Raw genomic sequence first — 15,973 nt, 5'->3', positions numbered from 1 at the left:
TGCAGCAATTCACCAGTGTCTGCAAAGAGTTTTGCTTTTTCCCCGCCAGTTGTCATTATTCAGCGTAATGAAAGAACAGCTGCCAGGGTCATTAACATACTGATCAGCATTCAAGAGGTGCTTTGCATTGACTATTTATGGTTAAAAATGGGCGTGTACAGGGTGGGATAAGTGGCTGATTCACGTATGCACACTTGTGGGTAATCTGTGATTTATAAAGGGAACATTGCTTACAATTGTGCGTATGCACGGTTTTATATATCTGTTTTTTTTTGTTGGCATAAGCCATTTTTGACTTTTGGATATACGTACACTTTTAGTAAGGATCCTACACACAGTTTTATAAATGAGACCCCAGATCATTATCAGGCTCTGAAATGACTGCAAAAACATACATTTGGGGATTATATTCTGTGCCATTTATTTATTTATTTTTTATAGCAAGCAGTAGAGAGATGACAGGAAACAACAGGAGAGAGACAGATGGGCACAACATACAACAAAGGTCTCTGGCTGAATGTGTACTGAGGGCTTTGCTGGTCACTGTGTTACCTTAACCCCAAGGCCTGCCAGAGGTGTCAAGTAACGAAGTACAAATACTTAAGTAGAAATTTTGGGTATCTACGCTTTACTGGAGTAATTATTTTACAGCTGACTTTTTACTTCTACTCCTTACATTTTCACACAATTATCTGTACTTTCTACTCCTTACATTTTAAAAATAGCCTCGTTGCTCCTATTTCTGTTCGGCTTGTTTTCATTCCGGCTTGTCATCGTTCAAAAAAAACAAAAACCTATCCAGATAAATCGTGCCATCCGGATAGAGTGAATTTGATGGTGGTTGGATGAGAAGTATAAACATACAGTATACCATTCCGACACCCTATTGGTTTGTACGCGATCCATCGTACCTGCACATGATACTAATCACGTCACACTCCAGCAAGGAAATAGCAGACATTTGTAGCCTAGTACAAAGATGTCTGTGGCAAAGAATCAAGAGAACTCCAGCGAAATGTCCCAACCGAGCACCAGCGAGGAGGTTGGTAGCCAGGAACACCAGCCAACCCTTCTGCATCCCTGGCCTTACCTGGAAGAATTTTTCTAAATGGTTGGATGCAAAAACAACTCCTATTGAATGCGCTGCGCACCCAAGTACCACGAGCTAATTACAATACTTATAGGCAACTAGTCATCATATCTTCCGCTGCATGAAACATGTTAATGCTCAGTAGTACACATATATGGTTCTTTAATGTATTTGCATAGTACTAAAATGTGTTCGTTTGTTTTCAATGAGCATTCAAAGGGGCATCCCACATTTTTCAACATTAACATTTTAATATAACTGTCACAAACCGACTCAATGCATGTGACAAAAGAGGGGAGACCAAACAGGTTAAAATGCCAATAGTTTTTATTGCAACATAAAGAAACTACTATTAACAAAAGAATCAAAACAGATGTGGAATCAGTGTTATCAGTAGTGTAAGGGTTGTATGTGTGAGTGAAAGATATATAAGCAAATGACAACTGCAACAAAAGAAACAAACCAAACCCAAACCAGGAGATGTGGAACCTAGGAGAAGGAGAATGAAGAGCCAGAATAATCAAACATGACTTTTATAAATAGTCTTGGTTGAGGCCTACCCAGGTGTCCACCAATCAAGTAACGAGCCCTCCCAAACTGCCAGCTCAGCCAATCAAGCCAAAGAAGCCAACAGCAGGCAGAAAAGGGAGGGTTCGTAACATCCCCCTCCATAAGAACGGGTTTCCTCTAAGAACCACGTCAATCGTAAACACTAAGCCTATCTCCTATACGGTCTTTACACAATAATCATCAATACACTTTGGTTATGTTTGAAGACAAATTAACTAAAAAAAGTCAATACATTACCCATAGTCCCATGTAAATACTACTCCTTCTGGTTACTTCCCCCAAAACAGTCCATCTGTCTCCAAGATCCAGCAACCCTGGATACTACAGGAGCAATTTAAGGCAAAGAAAAACAGAGGAAATAGGGGATAACTCAGAAAATAGAACAATTATGAACATGAAACTAAGTATCTAGGGATGCGCAAGACAGCGCGCCTGCGATGACACTGGTCAAACCCTTTTATATGACCAATATCCAAATCATACAGCTGCAAAAACGACCGCCTCAGTCTCTGGTTGGGATATCCTCCCTGGTCGTATCCCCCATATCCCCCACCAGAACCTTGCGTCCCCCCTTCTGAGACCTCTTTGGCAACCACCGGTAGACATCTCCTGCCGTGTCAAAGCTTTCTTCACCTCCACCGTGTTCCCATTGATGACGTGGTACCTTGTCAGCACCGCTTTGGTGGCTGAGTATGTGTCCTTGAAGAAGACAAAACCAAAGCTCCTCTTCCTGCCGGTCTGCTTGTCAGAGATGATCACAGCCTCTTCCACCACGCCGAACCCAGAGAAGTACTCTGTCAGGTTGTCCACCTCAATGTGGTCCCTCACACCGCCGACAAAAACTTTCTTAACGTTGGCGAGGATGTCAGGGTTATCTGCCACGTCCCGTGCTATGATCCTCTTCAAATCCACGTCGTGGCCTTCGACGACAAGTGGCTTAGGAAAAATGTCATTAGAGTCCTGTGGCCTCACTGAGTGTGCTACAACAGTGGAACCAACTGGCAGCTTCCCAACATCAGGCACCCCGACAGCCCACACTTTATCCCCAGCCAAATCATTCCCCAGAATCATATGAACACCCCGACTGACACCTCCCCCCGGACAAGACCACAACTAAGAGATACTAAGTGTAAAGGAACAGAGAAAGGAACCATTCCCATACCAAGAGAGATCACACCATCACCAGTACCAGTTTTGGAAGAAAATGGGAGCACAGACTCAAGAATAAAAGAATCTAACGCACCGGTATCTCCTAAAATCGTAATAGGAACCTGCACAGCACTTCCCACCAGTGAGACAAACCCCTCTGAGATGAAGGCTGAAAAAATCAGCCTTCGAGGCCACAGATGCAATGCCTGAAACAGCCATGACAACAGGCTTCACCTGGCCGGAAAACTTTCCTCTCAGCAGTGGACAATCCTTTCTCCACTGCCCCTTCTCTCGACAGTACCTAAGCTGCAACTCCAACAACTCCTTCTGCTGCTCAAACGTCAAAGTCCTATGCCAGCAACCAGACTAACCACTGGACTAACCACTGGCTGTCTGCACAAAACCCCCTTCTCAAACAAACCTTCCTTTAAACAAGTTTTAACACTCTCCTTTAGCTTCTTATCCACAACGTCAACCCCATAGTGCTCTGCAATCTTCAACAACTGATCTTTTGTGCATTGCTCCAAAAGAGACTCTAAAATTATCTATGAAAGAAGTAATTTTCCCCAGCTACACAAACCTTGATTGGGACAAAAAGGGAAAAAAAACTACTCAAGAGTAACCCTAAAACGGGAGCCTCACCCCTACCTAACTAACCACAACCATTTAAGCTAGCTAACTAACTCACCCCTAGTCTTCATGCAGTTAATGGTGGGGGGTACTTATGCACTCTAAACCAGTATTGTGAAAAAAGCAACCAGAAAAACTGGCGACCCTCTCACAGCCACAGAGATGCTCCCGAGCTAATAGCTCTACCCACCTTCACCGCCACCTAAAGCAACACCACGAGTACCATAGGAGTACTCGCTACCAAGCCTAACAGGGGAAGAGGTGCTCCTGCACAAAACCAAACACTCCTGATTAATCCCACCTTGAAGCCCCAATTAAATATACAACTCCAAGATATCCATACACAGCTCCTACAAACTTCCACTAAACAAAGCTAACTGGCACTAAAAACCTGGATTTCCCCTCAAAACAACTGACAAAGGTACTCTAGGCCAACTTACAATTTAGGCTAAATTAGACATAAACTAATTCACTCCTAACACTTTACGACGAGCCCCCACTTGTCACAAACCGACTCAATGCATGTGACAAAAGAGGGGAGACCCAACAGGTTAAAATGCCAATAAAGTGTTTATTGCAACATAAAGAAACTACTATTAACAAAAGAATCAAAACCGATGTGGAATCAGTGTTATCAGTAGTGTAAGCGTGTATGTGTGAGTGAAAGATATATAAGCAAATGACAACTGCAACAAAAGAAACAAACCAAACCCAAACCAGGAAATGTGTAACCTAGGAGCAGGAGAATGAAGAGCCAGAACAATCAAACATGACTTGTATAAATAGTCGTGGTTGAGGCCTACCCAGGTGTCCACCAATCAAGTAACGAGCCCTCCCAAACTGCCAGCTCAGCCAATCAAGCCAAAGAAGCCAACAGCAAGCAGAAAATGGAGGGTTCGTAACATAACATTATAGTCATTATGGCCTTTAGAAAAATGTTTTTTTGTGGAGGTGGGGTAGTGCATTATAGGCCCCTGTGGCGTGGCCTAAGCTTTTGTCCTTTATGGCATTTTTTCCCCTTACATTACTTTTACTTAACGCCGTGCAACATGGACTCTCCATGGACAGTATGGGAATCTCAGACTCATTTGCACGGCGCTCGTTTTTCGACTAGTCATGACTGGTTTCCAAGATGGCTTCCGCAAGTAAACATGAACGCGACTGTCTTTATAATCTATCTTTTTAATAAACTATCTGTACACTTACAATGTTGTCAATGCTTCGGTTCACACTTAAGGACCCTCATTATGCTAATGTTAAGTTGTGGTGATATTTCGAGCCTTTTTAGTGGTATTAAATAACGATTTAATTTGAGTGTCCCCATGCCCCTAATACTAGCATTGTAAGCTAACCAGCGGTCCGCGCTAGCCTCGTCAAAGCTCCAAACTTATTCGATTAGCATGAAAACATGTCCCAGAGAGCAACAGAGTAGGTACACATCAGTTAATAACCCCTAGGTTCGTTTTGCGCTGGAATTGTCCTTTAAAGTCCGATGATCTTTTCAGCTATAAATAACATATGATTCCATGTTGCTCCTGTACATTCATCTCACAGACTGTGTATTACAGCCAGAGGGTTGTAAGATCAGGTTAGGTATCCCCCATATCTCACTCTTTTTCCCGAAACTTGGCAGCTCATCGTAGACCTTTCCAGTTAACCTCGTGGAATTAAAATGACAAGATCGTTTCACATAGTTAAAAACGTTGGTAGGGGACAGACGTGCACAAAAACGATGGATTAGGTGTGATCACAGCAATTGACTGGTCTGTATCACTAAACATACCTACCATATAATATTGTAGTCTAACCTCAATACACACATACCATTTCCATTATACATTGAGTTTGACTTTTCCACCTAAATATCCAAGCAGCCTCACACTGCTTTCTCACCCTTACTACAGTAAAAAGGAAGCTCCTCAGCTCCGTCTAGTCACGCTCCACAACGGAATGAATAATTATTTTTTAGGTGTCACATGTATTACTAATTTAGAATGCTTCACAACACACCCATAAAATAAGGTCTGGGTTTCTGATCACAGATTTAGTATTTTCCATGTGTTGACATCTTTGATTTCTCATTCACCATCTTGGATTTCCTTTTCCTTTCTGTGTAGGCACACACAATAACACAGTCTGCTGAAGTCAAACCACGCTAGCGCATGCATGGACACGCTTCAAGTCCCCTGAGCAGCGATGAACATTTTTCTAACAGCAGTTTTGATTTTCCTGTGTTTTAGATGTGAATGGGCATACACCTTGAGTGGTTAGGGTGTGGGTGGGGGTGTGTGTTTCTGTGTCTGTGCGTGTGTCTGTGTGTGTGTCTGTCTCTGTGTCTCTGTGTGTGTTTGTCTCAGTGTGTGGTTGTGTGTATAGCTGTTGCTGTGACCATGATTGTGCTCATCTCTGTTCTGTAGGCTACTTGCCACTCTCTACTGAATAAAGCAACAGTAAAAGAAAAAAAGGAAAACAAAAAAGCAGTAAGTTTGGAGAATCTATTTTCCCTCAGACACTTTACCCCCTAAAGCAAAAAAAAGGATTTTTTTTGCATTTTATTTTTTTTATTTTTTGCATTTTTTAAAACTTGGTTTAATTTGGTTTCTATCGAAACATTTAATTATTTTCTCCATATTCAGCTTTCTGTACAACCCTCTCTTAAAATCATTGTACTAATATCGGCACCATTCGGTGTATTTTCAATTAACAGTGTCAATTAACACAGGAAACTGTGGCATTCTCTCGTCTTTTCTTTCTGGACTCTGCTCTCCAGGAGTCATTTTCTCAGAACATTTCATCTGCACTTAAATCATCTTTCTCCATCTTATGTCTAATAGTAATACCCTTACACACACACACTTTAAAAAAGACATGAATGGTAAATGGACTTGAATTTATATAGTGTGTTTTTTAGTCTTGCAAAGACCATGCAAAGTACTTTACATTATATGCCACATTCACCTCATTCTCACACTGATGGCAGAGGCTGCCATGCAAGGTCCAATCTGCTCATCAGAATCTAAACTAATATTATAATTCACATGGACATTTGCACACCGATGGCATAGCCTTCAAACGCAATTTGGGGTTCAAAATGGTTTTTAGATGAAATATTCTGATAAACTGGCCTCTCTGTCATGGGTTAGATTTCTCAGCTGTATGGTCTCCTTTTTCCCAGCATATATGATGAGCAATGTCTGAATTTGAGAGAGTGATTTTTTTTTTCCAGTGCCTTGCCACAGAACCTTGTCACTCACACTCAAATACAGGCGGATTTGCTCTTGCTAAACGTTTTTGCTTGATTTGATCCAGGGTGGACTCTGGATCAAATTTATCTCTTTCTCACTTCTTTTATATAAAAAATTCCCCACCTGAAAGAATGTGGTATGGTAAAATTATCTCTATTGATACTTATTGGTTATTAAGCAGCAGTGTTAATAAACGTCCCTAAAGCATATGATTACAGAAGTGGCTGTGGTACCAGTAATGTTTCTTTTTGCTTGGTTAAGTTACTTACAGATATGAAGTAGCCACAGGTGATGTAATCTGCTGCCAGACATGTTTATAACATTTTTATTTTAATCATTGAAAGCTGTGGTCAGCTTCATGACAAGCCTGGTAAAGTTACCTAAATGGCTTGTAAGAAAAAAAGATTAAAATATGTGATTCATAGCACTATTATAATAACAACTGGGAGTTTTACCAAATGGGAACCGGATCCACAATGGAAGTGGCTACTGTTTGAGAGAGAGAGAGAGACACACACCTAACTACAGAAATATGACCCATAATAGTTATAGCAGTGGTTATAATGGAATGACATGATGAACAAACAGAATGACTAATAATAGTAGCAGTGGGCGTCGAGCAGGACCACAGCAGCAGTTGCAACCACGATCCAGGTGCCACCACAATCCAAGGAAAGCTGTGAGGTGAGAAAGCACGACGACTCCGGGGAAAAAGCTAAGTTAGTAAGCATTAATAGGACATGAATGCACACAGATGCATTTCAGCACTGTTAAATGAGATTAAGACAAAAATTAAACTAAAACTGGGTTGAACGAAATCTAGAGACTAGGGAAGTCCCGATCGCAAGTATGTGATTGATCCCGGATCGGCATTCACTCTGATTACTTTAATCTGGTCATTCACATCAGCTTGTAGTGATCGTCGCCTTCAATCACACACGCCCTGCGACACAGACTGCCTGGATGCCGACACTTTAAAACTAAGATGGCGCTTGGCCACTCACCAGTGTCTGTCCAGAGAGTGTCTCCTAGATTGCCAGCCCTAGGCTACAAGTAAAAAATTCTGTTTTTCTTAGTCATCAGTTTTACAGTAGCGATACTCCAATCCTCCACACTTCTTCCTTGATTCTACCAGGAAACCATGCTTACAGGCTGTTATTTCCTGGAGCCAACATCAGTTAAACACTAGAAGGAAATCAACTATTAAGCTCAAGAGGTGTATAAAGTTTAGTTTTTTTGTGATTAACAATTTTTTATTTGTTTTTTAAACAACATACAAAACATACAATTCGCAACATTAACATCCCCCCCTCCCTCTCATCATCACCACCCACCCAAACAAAAATCAAGAAAAAATATACAATATTCAAGACCATACAACAAAATAATAACAAAATACACAATAAACTAAATAAACATGTATAAATGACAACACCATAAGCCCATCATGCACGTCTCTCCCAAGCTCAAAGCTTCTTAGAAGCCCTCCAGAAAGCTCAGGTACTCTAGTATAGACATCCAATCTGCCAGATGCCTTAAGTTAGATAGTAATAATAAAACAGTACAACTTTGGTAGACCCAAACCTCCTTTATCAATCAGTCTTTGTAATTTATTAAAATGTAGCTGGGGTTTTATACCATTGCATATACATGTCTTTGTTATCCTGTCAAACAATTTAAAATATGACAGGGGAACTTCCAGTGAAAGAGATTGGATAAGGTAATTCAGCTTGGGAACACAAGCTATTTTTATAACATTGACCTTCCCTGCTATTGAGAGTCGCCCATCTATTAATATCACAAGATATTTTATTCAATAATGGATCCAAAAATAACTTTAACTAGGTCTTTTAACTGGGAAGGGAATAAGATACCTAGATATACCTTGCTTGTGCCACTGAAATGCACCTTATTGGAAGGCTGTTACGGGGCTCTGAGCTGTTAAAGGTAACGCTTCTGACATGGACAAATTTACCCTATAACCTGAAAGACTAATGGTCCAGAGTAGACAGGGTATTGATCTGTTAATCTGCCAATTCAGCTTTCCCTTGCCTCTCGCCGCCCGCAACACCAGGTCCTGGTCTGGTGATCTTAGGAATCTCGCCAGAATGATCCTGGGTCTACCCCCCGCCTGGGTCAAAGTTTAGTTTTATTAAAGATTGACTATTAAGCGCAAGAGGCATCACAAAGTTTAGTTTTATCAAAGATTGACCATTAGGCGCAAGAGCAACCGTTTTGGTGTTGAGAGAAAAGACTCATGTGCTGCACCAAGTTAAATGTATTAAGCTTAAGACATCTTTTAGTTAAGTATTTGCTATTTTGTTTAAAATGGCATTGTTCTAAATTCTGCATTATTTTATTTTGGCTGAAAAACAACGAAATACCCACTAAGTTAAGTTACTAAATGCACCCAAGGTCTCATAAAACTGCTCCTGTGCATTGTAGCAGCACTTGATTGACCAGTACAACTAAAGAGAAGTGTAGCTGCAACACGCTGGTGCTGACCGGGATTGCAGCACCAGCATCTGTATTGAATCTTTTAATTACAGAAGCTGTTTTTTTTACTGCAATACATTTATTTCTACTTTGTAGATTTAATTTACTACTACAAAATGTAAACTAATAGATTTGAATATATTTTAAAATAATCTAAACCGCAGTTTATAAAGTAATTTAAAATTGGCTCCACCTGTTTTTAACTAAATGCATAGCATATTAAAACTGAATTCATTTAAAGAAAAGGCTTAGAATAGACAACAATATTTAAACTGTTGATTTACTAATCATACCAAAATGTAATAAATAACTATGAAATTTATGCCCCATCATCCTCATTAATTATGTAACTTCAACTATAATTATCACAATAATTGTGGCAAATATCTGCATGGCTGCGGCTGACAGATCAGGTGGTTCTTGTCCTCTACCTGTTTCCTTCTTTTTCTTCTGGTCTGTTCTTTTTTTTTTTTTTTCCGAGTTTAATGTCAAACCAGAAATATGCTGATTGCAAATAGCAGGTGTGTCCCTTTCAAATTAGAATAATTCTAATTTACTAACAACTGCATGGTGGTAAGAATTTACTTGGCCGGTGCGCACGTGGCATGGACACCACGGTAATCCGGCATGCCCACTTATTTTGTACGCAATGTAAGAACATTTCTACCCACATATTCATGAATATGAGGCACATTGTACTCTTCAAAGATTGCAGAGATCTGGGAAGTGGTGAAATTGCTACAACAAAGTCTTACTTGCCAGTAATACAAGCATTCAGATGATCAGACAATCAGATTGAAAACAAGCCACAGCTTAAGCAGGACTGCTGGTTTTTAGAACACACAGCAGTCAATCTTTAAAACTTGATGATTACTAATTGGTCTTTTCTCCTCGAGCAAATCACCTCCATTTCCGCCTGCTTTAAAAAAACACAAGCAACCAGCTAATGTATTTTGTAGGACAATAATAAAAAGAAGAAAACAAAACAACTACACACATGTTGCGCAATGGTGACATGCAACATGACACCTCACATTTGGCTTTTTTGCTTTTCAAGGCATTAAGAGAGGCAGCAGTATCTCAGTTTGTAGGAACATGACTTGGGAACCGGAGGGTCGCCGGTTCAAGTCCCCGTACAGACCAAGTACGGAGTGTTCATTGGCAGCTCCTTGCTCTGCCATCTCTCCATTGTGCATGTATTTCGGGCCTGTGTGTAATAACAACGGATTGAAAAGATATAGATATTTACAGCAGACCGTTTGACTAATCATTTTAGTTTTCCTAGTAACCTGAAGGTTTGTTTCCAACATGTCTGATCACCATCATCTGACTTTTTTTAAAGGAATTTTGTGTTTTAAAATATTTATAGAAAATTTCTGGCTAAAACTAAAAGTTTTAAGTTTTAATAAACTGGAATCAGACATTAAGCTCAAGCTTGAGGGATAGACTGAACTCCCAGCAGCACTAAATGTGTGTGATTCTGGAACTTGTGACGTTACTTTGTAGGGGTGTGCAAAAAAATCGATATTTGTATCACGATTCAAGATCTACCAATTCAAAATCGATTTATAGAATTCCAAAAGTCAATTCATATATCTGTGTGTGTATATATATATATATATATATATATATATATATATATATATATATATATATATATAAATATAAATAATTTATTTATTTATTTATTTTCCCGTTTTGTAATGGCGTGTACTTGTCCTGAAATGAGTTTAGCTCGCCATTCCCATAGATGGCGTTGCACCTGGGCACTCTTGTTATAATCAAAAGAAGAATGAGTGCAGCAGAAGTAGTTTCGTCGGTGCAAACAATGGCAGACCTCAAAGAAAGAATTATTCAACCTGCTCCATCCTCATTGAAGGCGAGAGTTTGGACACATTTCGGCTTTTATAACCTTGAGGCGAAGACAGAACTTGATAGGAATCATGCTATATGCAGGCTTTGCAAAGCAAAAGTTAAGTATTTTGGAAACACCACAAACTTGAGAATTTACATGGTACACAATCACCCAGAGATTAACATTAAAAAGTACCTAACGTGCCAGTCAACTAACGCACTGTTTCAATGTTCTAAACTCCCACCGAACTGTGAACAAAAAGCTCTTTTTATTAATCAGTTTTATTTTATACTTGAATTAAATGTATTTGAAAGCTGGCCAAAGCTTTGCAATTTGCAGTTTTTAGTTGCAAACATTTTTATTTTTGTATAAAGACATATAAAGTATTATCAAACTACATTTAATTAGTTGTGTTTCTTTTCTTTTAAATTGTATGTCTACTGCAATCATATTGGAGAAGTAACTACATTTACATACTGAGAATTGTTTTTGAATCAAAAATCGATTTTGAATCGAATCTTGAGTCTAAAAATCAATATTGAAATGTGACATTTTCTGAATTGTGCACCCCTATTACTACTTTGTAAGCCCTCTGGAATGTAAAACACACAGCTCTGCGTTGCCTTAAAGGAAGATGTGATGTGCAGGTTGTGATATTTTTGGACTTTCATCTGTACGGCTCATCCACTGCTTTGCACCACTACCCATGGTTCTACATCTGTCATCCGCCTTATTTATTTTGGAGACAAGGAGACAGTTGGGTTCCTTGTCTGCTCTTCTTGTTTTCTGTTTCTTGGGCTGTAACTGAAGTAAGAACCTTTCTAGCTCTTGTTACAACCCAAAATGAACTGGGATTGTTTCTAAGTCTCTCTTCATGTCTTCCACCACTGTTCCTCCTTCTGAACCTGACATATTTTACTGTTTTGGCCATGGCTACCTTACTCTGTTACACATTGATACATGTATATTTTGTTGTTCTCATAATTTCCGTCTTTGCTTTTTAATGTACTGAAATCCATTTAATTATTTTTGCTTCCCTTTTCTCAAACCTTTCTCTTCTGTTCCATCATTTCCCCCTTGTTTTCCTTTCTTTGGTCTTCTCTTGTTCCCTCCATCCTCCTTCACACAGGTGGTGAGTCAGCGTTTCCCACAGAACAGCATTGGTGCGGTAGGCAGCGCCATGTTTCTGCGCTTTGTCAACCCAGCAATTGTGTCTCCCTATGAGGCCGGCATCCTGGACAAGAAGCCCCTACCCAGGATAGAACGGGGTCTCAAACTCATGTCCAAGGTAAGGCTGGGGAATATGAGGGTTTTGTGATGTAGCTGACTAGGGTAAGTCTTTTGAAACTGAATTGTAAATCATACTGTTGTGTGATTGTGTTTGAAAAGTACACATTTTATATCCATAGATATGAAAATATGTTAATGATGCTTATTTAGCACACAACAACAAACTACTATGTGCTTGTGGAAGGCATGTGGAAAATGGATAGTGGAGAAAATAGGTGTGAAGGATATGGGATTAAGACTGCCTTTCACTGTTAAATCCACTGTCATAGTTTAGTAGTGTTAAAACTAAACACTATTCTTGGTGTACAATAGGATAGGCTAAGATATTAGATTGCAATAATTCCTAGGAATTCTCGCCAAAATCTACTCCCATTTCCCTGAAAAAAAATCCATGCCGGACCCTGTCAATGTTAACATGTATGTTCTTGTGTGTTAAGTCCATATTTGTGTTTGCATACTGAACAATATTGTATGTAGGGAACAAAGATTACTTTTACCACAGAACTGTTGTAGCTGTAGTCCGAGCTTAAAATGCAGGTTACTTTTCAGGTTATCTGGCTAAACAGATGTACATTGCTGGGATATCCGGTGCGTCTCGCAGGCGCCAGATGTCCCTACCTTTCCGCTCTCTCTGCTATCTATCTTACAAGGGCACTGTCACTGCATCTGGGACTTAGTGTCGCTCAGGACAGTTTTGATTGGTTTAAAGAAATACAAACAAGGTGGAGCGTTTTTTTTCCCCCTATCCCAGAATAGATAAGTGGTGTAGCCAGACCATACTCCAGCGCTGACACAGTGCTGAGGAGGGCAAAATCTAGGGCTAAAAGGTAAGGGAAAATAATCTAATTGCCTCTTAACATATAAGCCAGAAGGAGCCCTACGCTTTTTCAAACAACGGTATTATGAAGGGGGTAGTCGAGCTAACAACGTCTACTTGCATTTCAACTCTGAAAGGCCCCAGCAAACAGAGTGGTATCAAAGATAATTCTCCCAGTTTCCTGGAAAAAATGACACCCTAAGGACATAGCGGAGGCATTTGGCTCATCATTTTATGAAAACTTAAAAAATGACTATGATTCGGATGCAATACAGCGTAAGACCAAGACTTTTTTTTCTCAAAAATAAAAATACCCACACTATCGGATGATCATCAAATATGATAAGACCAATTACAGTATTAGAAGTGAGAGAATCAATTAAACACCTGAAAAGCAATAAATCACCAGGCAGTGATGGACTGTGAAGAGAGTTTTATAAATACTTCACAGAGGAACTCTCCCCAAAATTAACCAAAGTTTTAAATTACACAATATCTGAAGGGGATCCCCCGAAAACCTGGTCAGAGGCCATTATATCTGTATTGCATAAAGAAGTTAAAGGGGTGATAGAATGATTATATAGGGTATTTTACACTGTTCCTTAAAGGTGCAATATGTAATATTGTATGTAATACTGGCAGCTAGCGGTTAAAATAGTTGCTGCACTACATTACATTACATGTCATTTAGCTGACGCTTTTATCCAAAGCGACTTACACTTGCTATATATGTCAGAGGTCGCAAGCAGCTAGGGGTTAAGTGTCTTGCTCAGGGACACAGTGGTAGATGTATCGCAGTGGGAATTGAACCCGGATCTCCCCACACCAAAGGCATGTGTCATATCCACTGCTCCATCATCCTCCCCCACTACCAATTCAAAATACTGGAGTGTCGTCTCCCCCAGCCCCCTCCTGCCCAGACTCGAAGTTCACGGGGGTTGCCAGGCTGAGACCGCAGCATTCACAACAATGTTGCTAGACGCTTTTCTCACATAGACAGACATTACTCCACAGCACAGCGGAGTAGCTAACGGTAGATGCTGGCTATATTGACAGTCATAAAAGCCCGTGCTCACGCGGAGCTCTGTAACCAACTGACAGACACACTTTTTCGGCTTAAAATTACAGTGAACCGCTAAAAACACAACAACCTCACTGTCCTCTCCACACGCCAGTCAGGCACACTTCCTCGGCTTAGAATTACAATACGAAATGCTAAAAATACCACTACCTTGCCGACGGAACACACTTCATTGGCTTAGAATTACGGCAACAATCGCTAAACACACTGCAAACTCACAGTCCTCTCTTTCCGATTTACAGCCCCCCTCTCGTGGCTTAAAATAACTCACCGTTGTCTGCTCCAGCCGCTGAACTACACGCAGTGTTGGGGAGTAACGGAATACATGTAACGGCGTTACGTATTCAGAATACAAATTATGAGTAACTGTATTCCGTTACAGTTACAATTTAAATAGTTGGTATTTAGAATACAGTTACATTGTTAAAATCAATGGATTACATGACAATACTTCTCTGTTTCACGAGTTTATTCACTCTGAATAAATTAAGGTAACTTAATGCATTTTCCAGAAGCCCCGATATGAAATAGAAAAAAATAGCTATTTGCGTGATCAGTCACAATGGAGTCGGAACCGGCACGACAGAGCCAGGGCAGCAATAACTTTCTATCTTGGAAATTCAAACAGCATTTCACATTAAAGAACGAACAGGGAGAATAAAATACAGCTAACTGTGCCGTGCAGCCTCTGCTTGCCAGCAACCAACCTTCTTTCAGCTCCAAATTACTCCACCTCCAACCTGAAGAAGCATCTTAAAGTAAGTTATTTTTTTAATTGGCCAAGGGTAGTCGTCTGCTGTAGTTTTACTGGTCACCTTGCTATTTTAACATTGACGTGCGACTTTATATTCTCCTCGGTGCTGATTTACTAGCTCCAGAGCCGTTTAAAGACTATAGCCCCGTTTGACATGCTAACTAACGTTAGCTAAAATTAGCTTGTGGTAGCTTAGACTGCAGTTCGATTTTTGTATGCAGTTCGGGACTACCAATACAATAATCTATCTGCTTGTTCAGGTACACATTCAGCCAGTTGGAATAAAAAGAACACACCATTATAGGCCTGTTTAGTAAGCTGGATGTGATAGCCGCATTCCTACACTTATAATACTCAGATTGAGTAACGTAACGGAATAAGTTACAAATTACATTTGTGGGCATGTATTCTGTAACGAAATACGTTTTGAAAGTATCCTTCCCAACACTGACTACACGTAAACAGCCATGGGCTGCTTGCCTGGTCCTCCCGGTAACGTTAGCAGTTAACAGGGTTAGCATGGCGGCGTTAGACAGGACCAGTCGGGATCACTTTACTGGCTATGTCTCAATTGTTTTTGCGAGTAACCAACTCGGGTACTCTAGCTATATAATTCAATGTGAGTACACAAATGTTGAAATGACAAAAAATGCCTATCCCTAGTAGCTGTGATAAATTAGCCTGAAGCTAATGCTTACCTGTTCAGGAGAAAATAAGCCAACTCTGCGTCCTTTTGGGATCTAAGTTGTCTCCATCTTTCAAATACATCTCCAATATTTACCAGGGGGTTGTTCGTCTCTGGTCACGCAACTGTTAGAAACATGCTGTTTTTTTTTTTATGTCATGTAGAATCTATCTCTGTTGATCCTGTTCGTTTGTTTGCTGCTTTCATGGCTGTACTACCGTTACAGCTGTAGCGCGCTGGGTTTACGTTTTTAGAGGTATATCTGGCAACCCGGCCTGCCTGTCAAACTGGGCCGTTGATAACATCACGCA

At 40.1% G+C, this 15,973-nt stretch overlaps 1 protein-coding gene across 5 annotated transcripts in view; it reads left to right on the top strand.

The window, feature by feature from the left end:
• Positions 1-15,973, top strand: part of nf1a (neurofibromin 1a) — a 282,226-nt gene that overhangs the window by 158,076 nt on the left and 108,177 nt on the right. For 2 of the 5 annotated variants that reach the window (XM_028569967.1, XM_028569961.1), the window contains exons 30-31: positions 5,857-5,919; positions 12,165-12,323. In XM_028569967.1, the coding sequence (XP_028425768.1) occupies positions 5,857-5,919; positions 12,165-12,323 (222 nt within the window). Of the gene's footprint in view, positions 1-5,556; positions 5,686-5,856; positions 5,920-12,164; positions 12,324-15,973 lie in introns of those variants that run through there. The other 3 variants (XM_028569974.1, XM_028569980.1, XM_028569988.1) reach the window with 2 other exon arrangements.

This window comes from Perca flavescens, chromosome 3 (assembly GCF_004354835.1).
Source record: "Perca flavescens isolate YP-PL-M2 chromosome 3, PFLA_1.0, whole genome shotgun sequence".
Classification (NCBI taxonomy): Eukaryota; Metazoa; Chordata; class Actinopteri; order Perciformes; family Percidae; genus Perca; species Perca flavescens.
Note: the sequence above shows the minus strand (reverse complement) of the source record. Positions and strands in the feature narration are given on the sequence as shown.